A 16,410-nucleotide genomic window follows, 5' to 3' on the forward strand; every position below is an offset into this window, starting at 1 on the left:
TGTCTCTACTCTACCTTCCATAAATTTTTAAAAAAAAAATACCATGTGTTGGGTTCCACTTATTAAGTCTATGCTCACACAAGGGGGAGTGTAAGAATAGGAGTAATGCTATAGACACAAAATTTCACAATATTTTTTATAACAGTTGAGGAGGCAAGTTTTTACTAGTTTTTGTCTGGATCCACCACTGGTTCATAAGAATAATGGTTAAATAATGTAATTCACAGTGTCCTAATAACTCTAGTTTTTGGGACTAATGGTAATTTGTCAACCTATAGAGTTTTCTATGCAGTACAAGAACACAATTCTTTAAATGTTGAAAAGCACAATTCAACAAATGTTGTAAATTTTATCTTTGAATATCTAAAGGGTTATGAGCTGAGGATCAACAGTACTCTAGTAGAAATGAAAAAGAAAATAAAAGATCAAAAGGCTTTTCATAAATTTTTTTATTATACAAAATTGCCAACGAGAAATTTAATTATTTTTACAACTTTATGTTGATAATACCGCCGATCTAGAAATTCAAAAAGATAACTGAACCTTCTTGAACTGTACATTTCTCGGTACGTCACATCCATGCATTTACAAAATCACAGGAACAAATCAAAGATCAAATTATACACTACTTCCAAACTTATTATCAAACCAGGTTTTCATATTTTTCCTGTGTTTTGAAAGCTTGCCTCAGGGATGAAGAATTGTACTTAAATTTGTTGCAGTGTGTGGGTGAATTTTTATCTATGCAATTGGAGCATTTTGAGTTTGTTTTGTTGTTACATGTCATTTCTGCATGCTATGAATTATTTTGGGCTGGTAGAAGTCTCTTGGTTGAATCTACTTCTAACTTGATCATGAATTTAATTAATAGTTGCATTTGCAAAAACCAGATTGAAATGTTTATCATGTTCTAGACTTAAGGCGATTTGATCTCATTTGCTTTTTCATCCACAGGCTGCTAGAGTCTTTGAGAGTCAGTTGGCAGAGTCCATTCTGGAAGGTGATGGTCAGCTTGCATTCAAAAAGCTTGCAACTGCAACACTTGAAACATTAATGCCAAGAATTGAAGGGAAGGGAGAATTTGGCCAGGCTAGGTGGAGGCTAGTATATGCGCCACAGATCCCTAGCTTGCTCTCTGTTGATCCTACAGTTGATCCTTTCAAATCTCTGGCCAACAATATTTCATTTGGTACTGAGGTTGAAGTTCAGTTAGGGAAACGCCTTCAGGTTATCTTGAAACTCTTTACACTGCATTCAAATTTTAATATTTTGATACTGATATGTCTAATCAGATATTTTAGTGAAAAGGTAAATCACTAGAGTTGGATCACTGATAATTAGGGGAAAAAATTATAGAACTTTTAGATTATCATGTGGACAAGTAAGCCCTTCTTTTCCCTTCATACCATTGTAGGACTACTGACAATGGCCACCACTTTAACATTTGGACTGAATAGTTTTATCCTAAACCTCGATGCCCATTTTTATTTGGTGTTTATATATATATATATATATATATATCTGGGGGGTGGGGGGCTGTTGGAACAGCTCAAAGAATGAAGAATGGGCTGTTTTGGTGTTTATTTTCTCTTTGATTAATTTTGATTGGTAAGTTACACACGAATTCAATAAGTCTTGAATCCACTACACACACATCCAATAAATCTTGACCACTACCTTGCCCTCCCCTGTAACTTACGAGGGGAGAAGGTCCCAGTCGAGTTAGAGCACGTTGGCAATTCTCGTTGAGTAATGTTGAGAAGAGACAAATTTTGTTATTATTTTCCTTGAATGGTTTATTTATCATCTAATGCACCCATTCTTACCTTTTCCTCTATTTATTTTCTTCATAGGCTTCCATTGTTAGGCAGATGAAAGACTCAGAGATGGCAATGCAGTGGACCTTGATCTACCAGCTTACAAGCCGCTTGCGAGTGCTCCTACAATCTGCTCCATCCAAACGCCTTCTCTTTGAATATTCTGCTACATCACAAGATTAATCAACTGGCCATGTTCTGCCAGCTAAAATTTTGGTACACCACGTATCTCCCCTCAAGTAGTGATTAGCATTGGTCATCTGTAACATTTTTAGTATTTGGCCCTTCCTACATTAATTACTCCCTTCCCCCCCTAAATGAGATAAGAGAAGGCTAGCATTTTTTGAAATGTAAAGTTATTGTGAATAGATATTATTCTTTGCTAAAAAAATTGTTCATATTTTTGGCATCCTTCCTTGTACATAGTTCAATGTTAATGAAAAGAAAAATTTGAATGATTTCTCTTTTTCTAAATGACGGTCAGCAATAAAATTTACTTTTTGTATTAGCTTTTACCCGGTCATAGCAATAAATTGCATTTCATCTATTTGTGTGATTCAAATACACATCCAATACCATGGACGTTGGGGTGGTGCATATTGAAAAATCAAAGAAATATTTGCAATTATTCGATGATATGTTTGACCTCCCCTTTAAAACCTATGGCCCTCGCTCGTTGTGGAAAAAGGGAAGGGAGGACAACTCCCGTAAGAGTGAATAATTTCACACATCTGAGTGCGTGCCCTCAACTAGAAAGCATGTGAACAATTTCATGCTTCCATGGATTCAACGTAATTTTCCTGTTTGCAAATGTTTTCTACCGTAGTCCTATTTGTGAACAAGGGACCTCCAGATTGTAGCCCAAACCCATTAGATTATTGAACAAGCCGTAAATGTTCATGTGATAGATTTGCCTTTTAAAACCTTATTCATAATTTTTACAACAAGCTTAGTTTTTGGTTTTGACTTTGATCCATTAGGATCTCCATGTGGTTTTGAATTAGAGAGGAACTCTTTTACAATCAAAATTTATTCCTAGGAATCTAAAATGAAAATTTTGGTTTTAAGGATTTAAAGATGTACATGATTCTTATGAGAAAAGAAAGGAAACTAAAAAAGAATGCTCAAATACAGTCCAAAGGAAGGGAAGCAATGTTAGTAATCTTTTGTGATTTTTTTTTCGCTGTTCATCAAGGGAATGTAGCCTGTAGGTTAGAAGATAAAGTTGAGCATCTTAGATCATGGACAAAAACGTAAAAAGCAACATATTCGGACTTAAAAGTTTTCTTTATAAAAGAATAACACTTGGTTGTCAAAATTTTTGGTTTTTGCCCTATTATTAAGAATAAATTAAAGACAACAGAAGAAAAATAAAACGGTTCACCAAAATCTCCATGGATCCTTATATGGAGGGACATAGTATTCTGTGGGAGGAATGAGGCGAAAAGAAGCTACAGTTTTCTCCAAGAAAGGCCCCATCTGCATCACACAAAAGCCACTTTAAGCTCAGATAGATAATAGACCTAATATCAGTATTAAAAATTTATCTTTTTATTATTGTAGATAAAATCAGAGAGATAGGGTATTTGAATAATCATGCAATCATGAACTAACTACTAATGGTTCTTTATACGTTCTAAACAGACTCATTTCAATTGATATGTAAATCAAAATGGTGTAATATTAATCATCTAAGGTGTAAATAGTAGTACCCTCAGACCTTGCAAACACAAACTAACCTAAATCCCATTACACTCAAATAAAACGCTAAACACCAATTAATAAACTTACAAATGAGACTCTCAGAATTCTTGAGTCCCAATACTCAACAATAAAAAACCCTCAGCTCACAAACGTGGATAACTTTCAATCCCAAAAGAAATACAAAACAATTCTTAAAGAAACCTTATTCATATTTTTCTAAGAAACTTCTCCTTTTTTATGTAAGGACTTTTGGGTTAAAGTCACTAAACCCTTTGGAGTACTGTTTATATAGAAGACATTTTCTAACATTCCTATTAGCTATACTTTTGCAGTTTGTAATTGCTATTGCAGATTAGCTTCATACATGAGATTTTATCTAGGTATTAGCGGTATGCTCATGCTATGCACAGTAAATTTATAAAACAGATCTAGCATATGTTATTGAAGTTGCTCACCAAAAATTGGTAATTAAAAAAAAAAAAAAAAAAACCGTCTTAAGTCACGTGATGAAGTGTCTTTCTCATAGTGAGCTACAGGACTAAAGTGAACATGAAACGCTGTATATTTGTCAAAAGCAAAAAATGTTCTTCATGTGTCACTAACACAAGATGAGAGCTCAACTCTCCCTTAGATTATGTTTTCATTTACATAATAAACATGAAGAAAGCATAGAGTGTAAGAATGAATCTTTGCCATATTTTAATATGTATGATATGATAAATGAATAAATAAAATTAATTTGACACTAGAAAGAAGAAAAAAAAAATTGCAACATGTGGCAAAACCTTAAACTCATTTGACCAGAGGCTTTAGTTTTCATGAGAGCTCTACCCTCCCTTAGATTATGTTTCCATTTCATTATTTTGTTTGGATTATGTTATGAAGAAAAAAAAGAAAGAAGCCCTTTTTTAACATTGCAACACATGGAGAAGCCTCAAGCCCTCTTTACCAGAGGCTTCAGTTTTCAAAAAATGTATTTATTGATCTACTGGGATTTATATAAACATCATTTCACAAAATACATAGGAATTGTAATGCTAATTGCTAACAATGTGTGTTTAGGAAAGAAAATGAAAAGGCTAACAATGTGTGTTACGTGGTGAGTGTGTGTGTGTGTGTGAGAGAGAGAGAGAGAGGAGGGATACCTTGTCCCACTGCTTGTTAAGGGTTGAAGCGTTTAGAGAGTACAGGTAACCTGCAATTAAGTTTTGTGACTTTGTCAAGTCATATGAAAAATCTTGAAGTGCAAGAATTATAATCACAAGCATAAACCGAAAACCCTGGACTAGAGCAAGTACTCATCTACAATGAACAAATTAGCTTACCCATGGAATCTAACAAATAATCACAGTACAGTAGACATAAGCTCAAATTTTCCTATTGTAGTTTCCCCCCACCAATTTGAAATCGAATATGAGTAAGCTCACAAATGACTGAAGTGTTTCTTTCTCTTCCCCTCCTCCCCCCCCCCCACCCCTACTACCCCACAAAAAAAATGTGCCTCAATGCTTCAAGCACTTGATATATGTATTTCAACAAATCTTCAAAAACAGGATTAACCAAAACAGTAACACATAATTGGAAAAGGCATGACTAACTGTTTTTAACATTCTTATACTTGCACAACAAAGAATAGTAGAACTGAGAAATAATTGGGCCGTACCATCTCGTTCAGCTGTTGAAGCAACATAGTGTCGATAAAGGTTTGATTCTTGAGCCTGCACATTATAATGGAAGCATTGATGACACTACAACAGCATATTCATATCTTTGCAATGAAAATTGCTACCGAAGAAATAAACACTTACAGTTTTTGTAGGTGATTTGCGAACAAGGTATTCATAAAACCAGTATGGCTCCCCATCAATCTAGAATAAGTAATTTAGATCAAGTTCTACATACACATTAAGACACACGACACATATGAGTGTGTGCGGTGTATGCATATGCATCCAAGTACATAGAATATAAATTTTATGATGACGATTTTGGCTGTGTAAATTAGGTCAATATTGGGACACAATAAAGTTATATAAAGTTTGAGAACTTACTTCACTAGAATGTGCATCAAGAACTGAACTCTCAGCCATGCGCTGACTTGAGGTGACTCTCTGCAAAATATAGTATCAAGTTAGTTCAAAGTATTATTGACTTCCATCAAATCAAGCTTTTGGAAGGAAGGGAATCCAACAAGCCACGACAGTGATCACAGCAGATGTAGCTCTATGATGGACCATGTCTATTATTCCTTCATCCAACCATCAAACCACTTATTTGTAACCAGTATAAATATATTGACCTCATGAATTTCACTTCATAACAATGAAAAGGCTATATAGCTTTTCTTTTGCTGTCTTAAAACATTTAAATATGCATGCACATACTTCTAGGGCCATTGTCAATTAGCATTGAGAGCTTTTTGAGGTTGGCCGGTAAGAACTTAGATCTCCTCTCTAAGGTTTGTAATCCAACTTGAGTCTCAGGATGAAATCTAAGACATTAAATGGGTGAAAAATCTGAAGTTGCCTAATAAAACTTCAAGACTTTTAGTACATTGCTTATGCTCTCCTCTTTATAAAAGTTCTTAAACAGAGTGCTAGCCCCACCAAAATGCATTTCCTTTACATGAAGGGCTAGATCATATGAGACAGGCAGGTTCAATTACCAAGGCAGACTTGTCAGACAAAACAGAATCAGCAACATCTTTCGCAGTCCATGTCTTCTTGTCCTTTGTCTTTAGAAACTGTGAATTCGGGGGACCTATCTGAATCAAAGCACATAAACTCATAAACCTTGAAAAATATCCAAAAATTATTTAACTAGAAAGTACATGGTTGTATCAAAAGTTACCGAGACAGATATGATGAGGTTATCAATAATGTCAACACGCTCCTGTACAATGCGTAGGCGTGCATCGGCTGTATGATTTTCAAAACAACATCTGGTTAGTATTAAATATGTGAGCAGACTGCATTGCTTCTTGTAGTTATAAAAAAAGTTCCTGAGCGATGTACCAAAAACATTAAATGCACCACATAAAACTTGGAAACTGGGACTGTTGTAGAGAAGTAGCATCAATAATCCAATTGCAAAGACAGGTTAGCTGAACTTACGGGACAGTGGTGCAGCTGATGAGTAGCGTTCTGGCTTCCTAGATTCCACCCTTTAAATATATGAAAAGAGTCAGGTTTCCTACAATTTAAGGACGCACAACAAAAATAAAGAATTACCAAAAGAAGAAGAAGAAGAAGTAACTGCCAAGAGCCTTGTAGCTTAGCTGACACTTCCTAATGTTTTCAACAAAGAAATCTGAGGTTCAAATCCCTCCACCCCCAACCATGGAATTATAAAATAAAAAAACAGAAGTAGCCTGCTTTTACATAAATTATTTCAAGAATCAAGACATTTTAATTTTGGGAAAGGCTATCCTAGAGGTTCTGAACAGAAAAATCCCTATTGTAAACAAAGAAAAAATTGATTGCTTTGGTGAATTTAAAGTATCTAATTTTGAAAAAATTTTAGGAAATTTTCATAGAAATGGTTATATATTTAAAATGGTTTGAATATGAGACGAACTTGTGAAAATTTTCATATCTAGGATCCGATCTTCTCTAATCTATACAGCATTGAAAAAGATGTGTTGCAACACTTCCTTAGATGCTTAAGAACAATTAGTTAATTCATAATGAAAATATTTTCCAGCATCAAAAAAACAAATTGCATGATTTTCCCTTCTGTTTTAAATGAAAGCCTTCAAAAAATTTATTTATTTATGCAGAAGGCCTACCATTTGAAGAGGAACTTCTTGGATGGCAACTCCACTGGGTACAAATAAGAATAGGAATTTATTTCATCAACTAGTGGAGCCATTTTCAACTCTTCCTCAGCAAGAGAACCTGCAAGAGAGGCTCAGTTAAATGAATTTTAAATTCATTTAAACTCTTTGAAATTTTGACAAATGAACATAATTTAGAATGTACAGAATAAGAAATGAATAAAAAATCAATTTCCAAAGTCATTCCTATATAATAATATACGTCCATTTGCCCCTCGAAACTCTAATTTCCCTCTAATGTTTATGTTTTTTAAAAGTGTACAAAGAATCTAAAATAAAAGCAAACACAGAGCCTGGCTTTAACAAAATAATAAATAAACAGGTGCAAACTAAGCGTACCTAAAGTTGGAAAGATTAAAGAGAATGAGGAAGATAGGCCGAAGAGCACCAAATCCCTTCTGCAAAACCCAATTTGGGAAGTGGGTTCTGAAGTAGCAAATGCACATGGTTGGAATTTGTCATGTATTCTACATTTCTTGTGCTTTAGCATAGTTCTGGTCAGGTCTCTGATTGCCAACAACACAACACAGCATTAGACCAACAAAAACAATTCTTGGAGAGGCAAAGACATGCATGCATAAACAAATTCACACATACATATATACCAAAAAGAGAGAGAAAAACTCAGAGAGAGAGAGAGAGAGAGAGAGAACCTGGAGCAGAGGTTGTGTTTAACAAGGAAAGGGTGGGTGGGTGTGGAGAGAGAAGGAGATGGAGAGAGAAGAAGCATTGTTACTTTCTGGTAGTTCTTCTCTGCTCTCGTAGTGTCTTTACTAACTCTTTCAGCTCCTCAGCTGCTCATCCACTTGGATTTTGTACTGGGAACCCAACTACATACACACAATCTCTAAAACTATGCTACTTTTTGCGCTTTGAGAAGTGAGAAGATACATTAATAGATATGGTTTGGTTTGGTTTGGATTTATCATCTGCAGTTTATAACGTAGGATTAAACTGACCAATAAAATGCTGCCATGTCATGTCAGTCGAAAGTTCCAACACTCATCTTGTCTCTAACTCTGGGCATTAGTACCGGTTATACCCATTCTAGATAAAGATAATCCAAACCGGAAACGTTTGTGACCCAGTGGCCAAACAAGAGCAAATGCTTTTCTTTTTCTTTTTTCTTTTTTATATAAAAAGTGTAATATTTGAGAAGACTATTTCACTCTTTGTTTTTTTTTTTTAAAAAAAAAAAAAATACTATTTTACTCTATACAAACCTATTAGTGATCTTCGAGTTTACAATAGTATGTTTCAACTTCATTAATGCTATGTTTGAATGGTGGGAAAAGGAGGAGAGTAGAGTAGAGGAAGGGAGAGTAATTAAATTACCTTATTTGGATGTTTTTAAAGGAAGGAATGGAGGGCTTTAGAGGGGTTTGAACTACTTTTTACCTCTTATTTTTAATTTTCTCAAATTTGAGAGATTTGGAGGGAGAGTGGAGCATAAAAATGCTTGACCAAATAAATTACCAAATTTGTCCTTACTATATTAACAAAATTACAAATGAAAGACTAATTATTCCCTTTCCCTTTACTTAATTTTAAAAATATTCAAATAAAGTGAAAGATAACCATTCCCCTCTACTCTCTTCTCTACTACTCTCCTTTCCTCTACTCTCATCTCTCTCAAAACTTCCAAACATAGCATAAATTTAAACTCACCATTCTTTGTCTCAAAGGAACTAGAACAAATACTTGTATAATATCTATGTGACCAACAAATTAGTAATTAATAATAATACCAACAATAATAAAGAATCACAAGAGCTTTGCATTTTAATTTGCACCTCCTAATCTTTATATATATATATATATATATATATATATATATATATATATATATATATATATATATATATAATTTAGAGAAAATCTAATTAGATTCTATAATTGAAGTTCAATTTTGCGTTATATGTCCTAAATTATTTATTTTTAGAGAGTTTATTTCTTAATTTTGGAGTCAAATATGAGACCACATCATTAATATCCATTTGAGTGAGTTATTGCATATAAAAACCAAAGGTTCTAGAATTAATGAACATAAAAAAAAAATTTTAAAAATGCATAATTTATATTTTCTACTTAATAATATTCTTACAAGAATTTTTAAAGAGTTAAAAAAAATGACTATCAATAATATTTAAATTATATATGTAAGTGTGAGGTCACAATTTGCACCCAAACCCAAAAGTATGAATGAGATAGACCCAAAAAGCCTAATACAATAAAATTTGTATAGAGTGGGCTTGAAATTTAGGTTCTAGTGATGTTAAATAACAAAAATGATGGGCTAGATTGCAACATCATGCACATTGGATTGTTTATGTAACAGAAATTGTCATTGGACTCAAGCTGAGGATGATGGATATTATCTTTCACTCTTTCAAAGACAGATTACAATTATGGATGCTAACGTGTACAGTGTTTTCTCCATTTTTTCTCCAATCCCCCTTCCTGAATGTCCCCTCCTCCCTTTATATCATCCTCATTCTTCTCCCCATCTTCCACGTATGGATCAGATTACTAGTTTAGATACTTGTCCCATCAACCCATCTCTGAAATCTTTAGAGGCAGCTGTAAGGCTAAACCCTGATGCTCAGGCATCACTTCCCCATTAATGTGGCTTAAGAGTTAGCTACAAAGCATTCAATGTGGTGGTAACAACTTTATCTTAGATATTTCATAGCACTTCTTATTATCTTGTACATCCACCATGCCTACCCTTACTTATAGGATCTCCTAAAATATCGCCTTTGGACGCTAGATAGCCCTTTCCTACCTCAGATTTACATAGTCGAGGACATACTCATCCTCGGACCACCTTCTTGGACAACCTTGATCAGACCTCGCTTCTTTATCCATCAGTACTGCCTCTTGGGTTGATATTCCCACATCCTCGGACCATTCAGTATCCTTGGATTGGACCTTTAGCCCAACACCTATGCCTGGGCCCATCGACCCCACAATAGCCCCTCGAGATTCTCATTTCTGCCACTTAGGGAGGAAAAGAGGATCTTGACATTTGTCACCGTTAATTTGTGTTCGCCACACATCTTCCCTAACAGTGATGATGTCCCTTGAACTGCCTATTACACGTTCCTGACGTTTCGGCATGCAAAGTGTCCCCTAATTAAATTATGACAGCTTTTTTCCCCCACGTTTGATGACATGGTACACATCCAACGGCTGAGGATTGCATAGGAACATAGGTGGGAATTTTCCCGCTTCATAACTCTCGCTGATATAAATATCAACAATTTAAACCATCTTTCTCACTTTAACACTCATACAACGAACCTGCCAACTCTTTCGATCTACACGTGCCCTCACAATTACCAAGAATTAGGCCGAGGTGGTTTTTTTGTCCTAAAGTAAGTCTTCCCAAACTTCCTCATTCATTATCTTTTTACATACTTTTCTCTTTTTTTGTGTTTCTTTCTCCTCGGCTCACCTGTCCTTTTCTATATTCGTCAATACCTCTAACCCTCTCCTATAAATGGGTAGATTTGCCTCCTTAGTAGATTCTGATGAAAAGATAGAACAATTTAAGGCTTGGTATGGAATTCCACCAAGGGTCTTTGTTACATATTGTAAGGAAGGGGAGTGGCATGAGAAAAGGCAAACGGGAAAGGTAGTAATCCCGATGATCGCTTTCATAGAGGGAGGGATGAAAATCCCAATGGGGATGGTTACTAGGGACTACCTTAGGGCCTTTAGATTAGCTCCTACCTAGTGCGTGCCAAATATGTTTAGGATTTTGGGTTCTGTAGCACTAAATGAGAAGATGGGTCTAGGGCTCACCCATCATGACGTGAACTGGATTTACAATCTCCACCACCTAAAGGGGCAGGGGTATTATTTAAAATCTAGGTACCCCAAGGTTAGATTAATCCAATGTCTCCCTGAATCCAACAAGGGTATGAAAAAAGATTTCCTGATCATATCAAGGGATTGGCATGATGGCCTCCCCTATCCGACAAGGGAAGGGGAACCAGGTGAGGTTCTGGGTTTAGATGAACTACTCACAATCACTCTTTCTTCTTCTCTTCTAATGTGAGTTTATGTAAAAACATTTGCTTGATTTAATCTTGTTTTTCTTGACGATTTTGCAGACCCACAGGCAGCTATTCGCCACTCCAATCTTGTCAACCATGAAAAATTGGATGAAATATTGAAGGTTGAAGTGTTCGTGCACACAGATAACCAACTCCAAGCAGCACAATTGATCCTCGGTTATGATCTTATCTTCAAAGCTTTCCAGGCGCCAAAGTGTGTGATCAGAGCGAAAGACCCACACTTACACCGGATAAGCGTTGCTGCCGAGGGCTTCCTTTTACTTGTAGGCACTCCTATTCCTCAGGACACCCTCATCACACTACCCATACCTGACGATATTCCCCTGATTCCTCTTCCAACCAATACACAGCCGGTGAGGCGACCTCTTCGCAACCCATCATAAAGGAAGAGGAAGAAATCGTGGAAGTTTCAGATTTCGAGGACGAATTTGAAGCTTTCAATCGACCCCTTTCTCCGAAAAACCCAATTGGTGATCTCGGCACTTCATCTTTAGGTCCAACAAGCCATCCACAAGGAGAAACTATCAGCCCTGACTTAATGGGAATTCAACGCAAACCCAGTCAGAACCTATGAGATCTAATGGAGTCCCAAGTGGGGAATCAAAAGCCTGAAAAGGCTGCTCGGACCAAACATCCTCAGACCAAGGATAAAGGCCCAGAGAAGTCTTCTCAGCCTAAACTCCCTCCTCCCCCACCTGCCCAATCTCAACTCGCTGACCAAGCTGATCATAAGAGAAAAAGGGATTAGCATAAGGGGAAGGATGTGATTGAGGGAGGGAAAAGTCTCCTTCCCAAGGATGTGGAGCCCAAAAAGGGAGTTAAACAGGCTCGCATAACACAGACGAGGTCAGAAAAAAGGATCGAGATCCATGCGTCTGGGTCTGCCCCAATTTGGGCTCCATCAATGACCATGGATGATCACGCGGTCACGCCGACACTTCCATCAGGAGTTTTGACGCAGGAACAGCTGCCTGTGTGGCAGACTCGTTAGAACAAGCTCTTCTACTGCTTGAGGACATGAACAAGCTAAGGTAGATGAGGGATCAAAATGTCTTTATGACATTAAAAAAGGAGCTTGCTATGGTAAGAATCCTATTTAACTGTTATTCATTTCATTTTTGTTGCACTTAGGTTTTTTGCTTTGACCATATCCCTTTGCTCCACTCTATTACTGTGTATAGGCTGTCTAGTTTGCCCATAGGACTGAAGAGATTGTCATTAGCACTTACAAAACCCTTAAGGATAAGGAAACAAGGCACAACAATGCCCAGAAGATCCTTGAGATAAGAGACAAAAAGCTACAAGAGGTCACTGCCCAATTGAACAAGGCAGAAAGCGACAAAATAAGCGCCTAGGCAGCCTTAAAAGTAGCTGAGAGGCAGGCCGAGACCCAGCGGCTACAGCTTCGACAGGCTGATGAGGATTACATTGCGGCGAAGAAGCTGATAGTGGACCTTCAAAAGGATCTAAGGGAATTTGAGAGGGCGAAGGAGGAGGCCAACAAAGACAAGGAAGAAGCTACAAAAGCCAAAGAGGAAGCCGAGAAAGCAAGGGACCAAGCTAAGCAAGATGGATACGAGTTTGGGGTGTCTGAGACCGAGAAAAACCTCAGATTGCAGGTCTCCAAGGTATGTAGATATTATTGCCTCCAAGTGTGGAATGAAGCACTTACCCAAGTTGGGGTTGATGTTTCTTCTGCCCTTTGGAAGAGAGAAAATGTCTACTACCCTCTAGCTATCCGAGCCTCTGCTCCATCTGTTACCGAGGATGATGATGTCACCCAGGAAGCAGAAGTCGAACAGGACAGCTCAGCTGAAGCCCTTGCCCCCACTGGACGTCAGCTCGAGGAGGTTAAGCAGTCTGAGGCCACCAAGCAACCTATTGAACCAGCAGAAGGGGCGGCCCATGATGATACTCAGCCTCCTAATGCCCCTAAGGAGTCTACCAAGGAGAAGGGATCTACTGAGACAATGGAACTTGTCTTGGTGACCCTTCCTATCACCATCAAAGAGGATCCAAAAGGCAAAGGACTTGCCTCTGACTCCACGGCTCCTATCCAGCCTCCAAAAGATCTTAAGGGCAATCTGATAATAAAACTGAAGTCGTGATTGATCCTCCTCCGTTCTTCCTTTCAGCTTTATTTTTCCTTTAATTTGATGTAACTTGGTAGTTTGTAAGCAAATTGTCTTTTCAAAGGACTTTAAATCAATGAAAATACCAAGCTGTTTCACTTATGCATTTGACACTTATATCTTTTCTTTGTATCACATCTACCTTACTTAATGCTTAATTAATAAGACAATGGCACACGCCTAGATTTTTCATCTACATAAATGATAACTCTTTTCTGATCAATTTAGTTAGTCAACCAAATCTAGCAAGACCATCTTGTAACTGAAAAGTCTATATGTCACAACTAAACAATAACCCACATCATTTCCAATATAACTTAATGATTCTAAGGAAGTAATCAGACATGAACCAGACAACAAATATGTTTAATATACCTACAAATGCTTTAAGTGATGCTCATGAACTCCCATATGCTCATCACTGTTTTGGGAGTCATCAAGATACGCGATCATGATGGCAAAATAGTACTAAAATCAAATCTAGATATTAGTTGACCCAAGAATAGATCGTTTGAGAACCAGACATAGTTAAGATTCTAACCAACACTTAATAAAATATCAATATATACAAGGTATGTGGTTTGAGGAGCCAGACATGACCAAGTTTCAGTTTGTTAGTTAGAAAAATAAGCTGAAGTGTTAATTTCCTCAAAGTAGATGATCCGAGGACCAGACAAACTAAGGTTCTGTTCAACACTTAATAAAATATCAATTTATACAAGGTATGTGGTCCGAGGAGCCAGACATGACCAAGTTTCAGTTTGATACTTAGAAAAATGAATCGAAGTGTTAATTTCTCCAAAGTAGATGATCCGAGGACCAGACATGACTTAGGTTCTGTTCAACACTTAATAAAATATCAATTTATACAAGGTATGTGGTCTGAGGAGCCAAGCATGGCCAAGTTTCAGTTTGATACTTAGAAAAATGAACTGAAGTGTTAATTTCTCCAAAATAGATGATCCGAGGACTAGACATAACAAAGGTTATGTTCAACACTTAATAAATATCAATTTATACAAGGTATGTGGTTCGAGGAGCCAAGCATGACCAAATTTTAGTTTGATACTTAAACACAATGTCAATAGAAATAAGATGGTAGAAGTGTCTTTCATTAATAGTAATACCTTCGTAGGTTATTTACATTCCAAGGACGTAGTACAACATTTTTATCTAGATCTTCTAGATAATATGCCCCTATTCCAGCTACCGAAGTGATGCGATAAGGTCCTTCCCAGTTAGGTCCCGATTTTTCCCATATCGGGTTCTTCGCAGTACCCAAAACCTTCCTCAATACCAAATCTCCAGGTGCAAGTGGCCTTAGCTAAACCATAGTTTTTCTCGTCGCTCTTCAACTAGGTCTAAACTTTTTTCTAATAAATTGTCATTACTGCTTGGGATGAAAGAGCTCATCCTCAATGACGAAAACCCAGTTTTCAGAGGGATTACAACCTCAGCTCTATAAGTCATAGAAAAGGGTGTCTCTCTAGTGGACCTCTGAGGTGTAGTTCAATACGTCCACAAAACATGTGGCAATTCTTCCACCCACCTTCCCTTAGCATCATCCAGTCTTTTCTTGAGCCCATTAACTATAACCTTATTCACAGCCTCGGCTTGCCCATTCCCTTGTGGATAAGCTGGAGTGGAATATCTATTCGTAATTCCTAGATCACAATAGTATCTTCTAAAGGCCTTACTATCAAATTGTAGGCCGTTATCTAAAATAAGAGTGTAAGGGATTTCAAACCTGATGACAATGTTTTTCTAGACAAATTTCTTCGCATCCAAATCCCTAATATTTGACAATGGCTCATCTTCAACCCATTTAGTGAAATAATCTAATCCGATGAGCAACCACCTCCTATTTCTTGCTGCTTTTGGAAAATGTCCTACAATATTCAAACCTCATTGAGCAAAAGGTCAAGGACTAGACAGAGGGTTAAGGACTAGACAGAGAGTTAAGGACACCCCCTGGTTGATGGATGTTGGGAGCAAATCTCTGACATTAGTCGCACTTCTTTGCATAATCCTGTGCCTCTCTTTGCATATTTGGCCACCAATACCCTTGTGTAAGAGCTCTATGAGATAAAGACCTTCCTCCTGTGCGACTTCCACAAATCCCTTCGTGTAACTCTTCTAAAAGTAATTACGTTGCTTCAGGGTGTATACATAGCAAATATGGTCTTGAAAAAGAGCGTTTGTACAACTTCTGGTCCTCAAATAGCCAGAAGCGAGGTGTTTTTCTGCGTACTTTATCTGCCTCGGACTTCTCTTCGGGCAAAATATCATTTGATGATGCAAAGAAAATCAGTAGGCTGGATGCTTTGGACTTGAAAGGACTACTTGCTCTCTTGATGGCTTGCTCTCTCGAGGGCCTGAAAAAGAAAGAAAAGTGATCAAAGGTGACCGGGTCGTCGGCCAAGAATCCTCCGATAGCAAAGTTAGTTTTCTTTTTATTTTTTCGGAGTTCCAACTTTTTGGGAAAAGTAAAAACGTACCTTTGTTTTACCCGAATGAGCGTTTATATAGTATCTTAAGAACAGTTATCAAACTTGTAACCTCCCCTGGATTTGAGGAGGTGTAAGGGTTCGGGTATAACTTCCACAACCGTTTAGGAGTTGCATTTTTCTTACATAACAGTCACTAGAGGTTATACGGGTAATTCGGAGTTACTCGTACACGGGAATTTTCCCAAGTGTCAAGGGCTCGTCCAGGGTTCCTCGTCCAAAGATCCTTTAGTTGAGCATGTCACTTCTATGGAAGGTCGTCCCCTCCATGGACGACCTTATTCAGATCGAGGTGGACGAATCTTGGACGAGACAGCGGTTCTGTCACATGAC

At 37.2% G+C, this 16,410-nt stretch overlaps 2 protein-coding genes across 3 annotated transcripts in view; one reads left to right on the forward strand and one right to left on the reverse strand.

Annotated features, from left to right (window-relative positions):
• LOC142612814 (protein TIC236, chloroplastic) overlaps positions 1–2,275 on the forward strand; it is a 40,411-nt gene extending 38,136 nt beyond the window's left edge. Inside the window, exons 23-24 of the mRNA XM_075784974.1 lie at positions 955–1,227; positions 1,854–2,275. Coding sequence (XP_075641089.1) covers positions 955–1,227; positions 1,854–2,000 — 420 coding nt within the window. The 3' untranslated portion in view covers positions 2,001–2,275. The remainder of the gene's footprint in view (positions 1–954; positions 1,228–1,853) is intronic.
• Positions 2,276–3,073: 798 nt separating this feature from the next.
• On the reverse strand, positions 3,074–8,270 carry LOC142612746 (psbP domain-containing protein 5, chloroplastic). 2 transcript variants are annotated; one of them, XM_075784897.1, is made up of 11 exons: positions 8,010–8,270; positions 7,696–7,862; positions 7,309–7,417; positions 6,635–6,684; positions 6,372–6,439; positions 6,187–6,285; positions 5,573–5,632; positions 5,330–5,389; positions 5,185–5,239; positions 4,667–4,716; positions 3,074–3,296 (listed from the first exon to the last, which is right to left on the reverse strand). In XM_075784897.1, the coding sequence occupies exons 1-11, from the start codon at positions 8,084–8,086 to the stop codon at positions 3,198–3,200; spliced, it is 894 nt and encodes a 297-aa protein (XP_075641012.1). In that variant the 5' UTR covers positions 8,087–8,270; the 3' UTR covers positions 3,074–3,197. The 2 variants fall into 2 exon arrangements, with proteins under 2 accessions (XP_075641012.1, XP_075641013.1); XM_075784898.1 differs by lacking the exon at positions 6,187–6,285.
• Positions 8,271–16,410: the final 8,140 nt, after the last annotated feature.

Source organism: Castanea sativa, chromosome 10 (genome assembly GCF_040712315.1).
Source record: "Castanea sativa cultivar Marrone di Chiusa Pesio chromosome 10, ASM4071231v1".
NCBI lineage: Eukaryota > Viridiplantae > Streptophyta > Magnoliopsida > Fagales > Fagaceae > Castanea > Castanea sativa.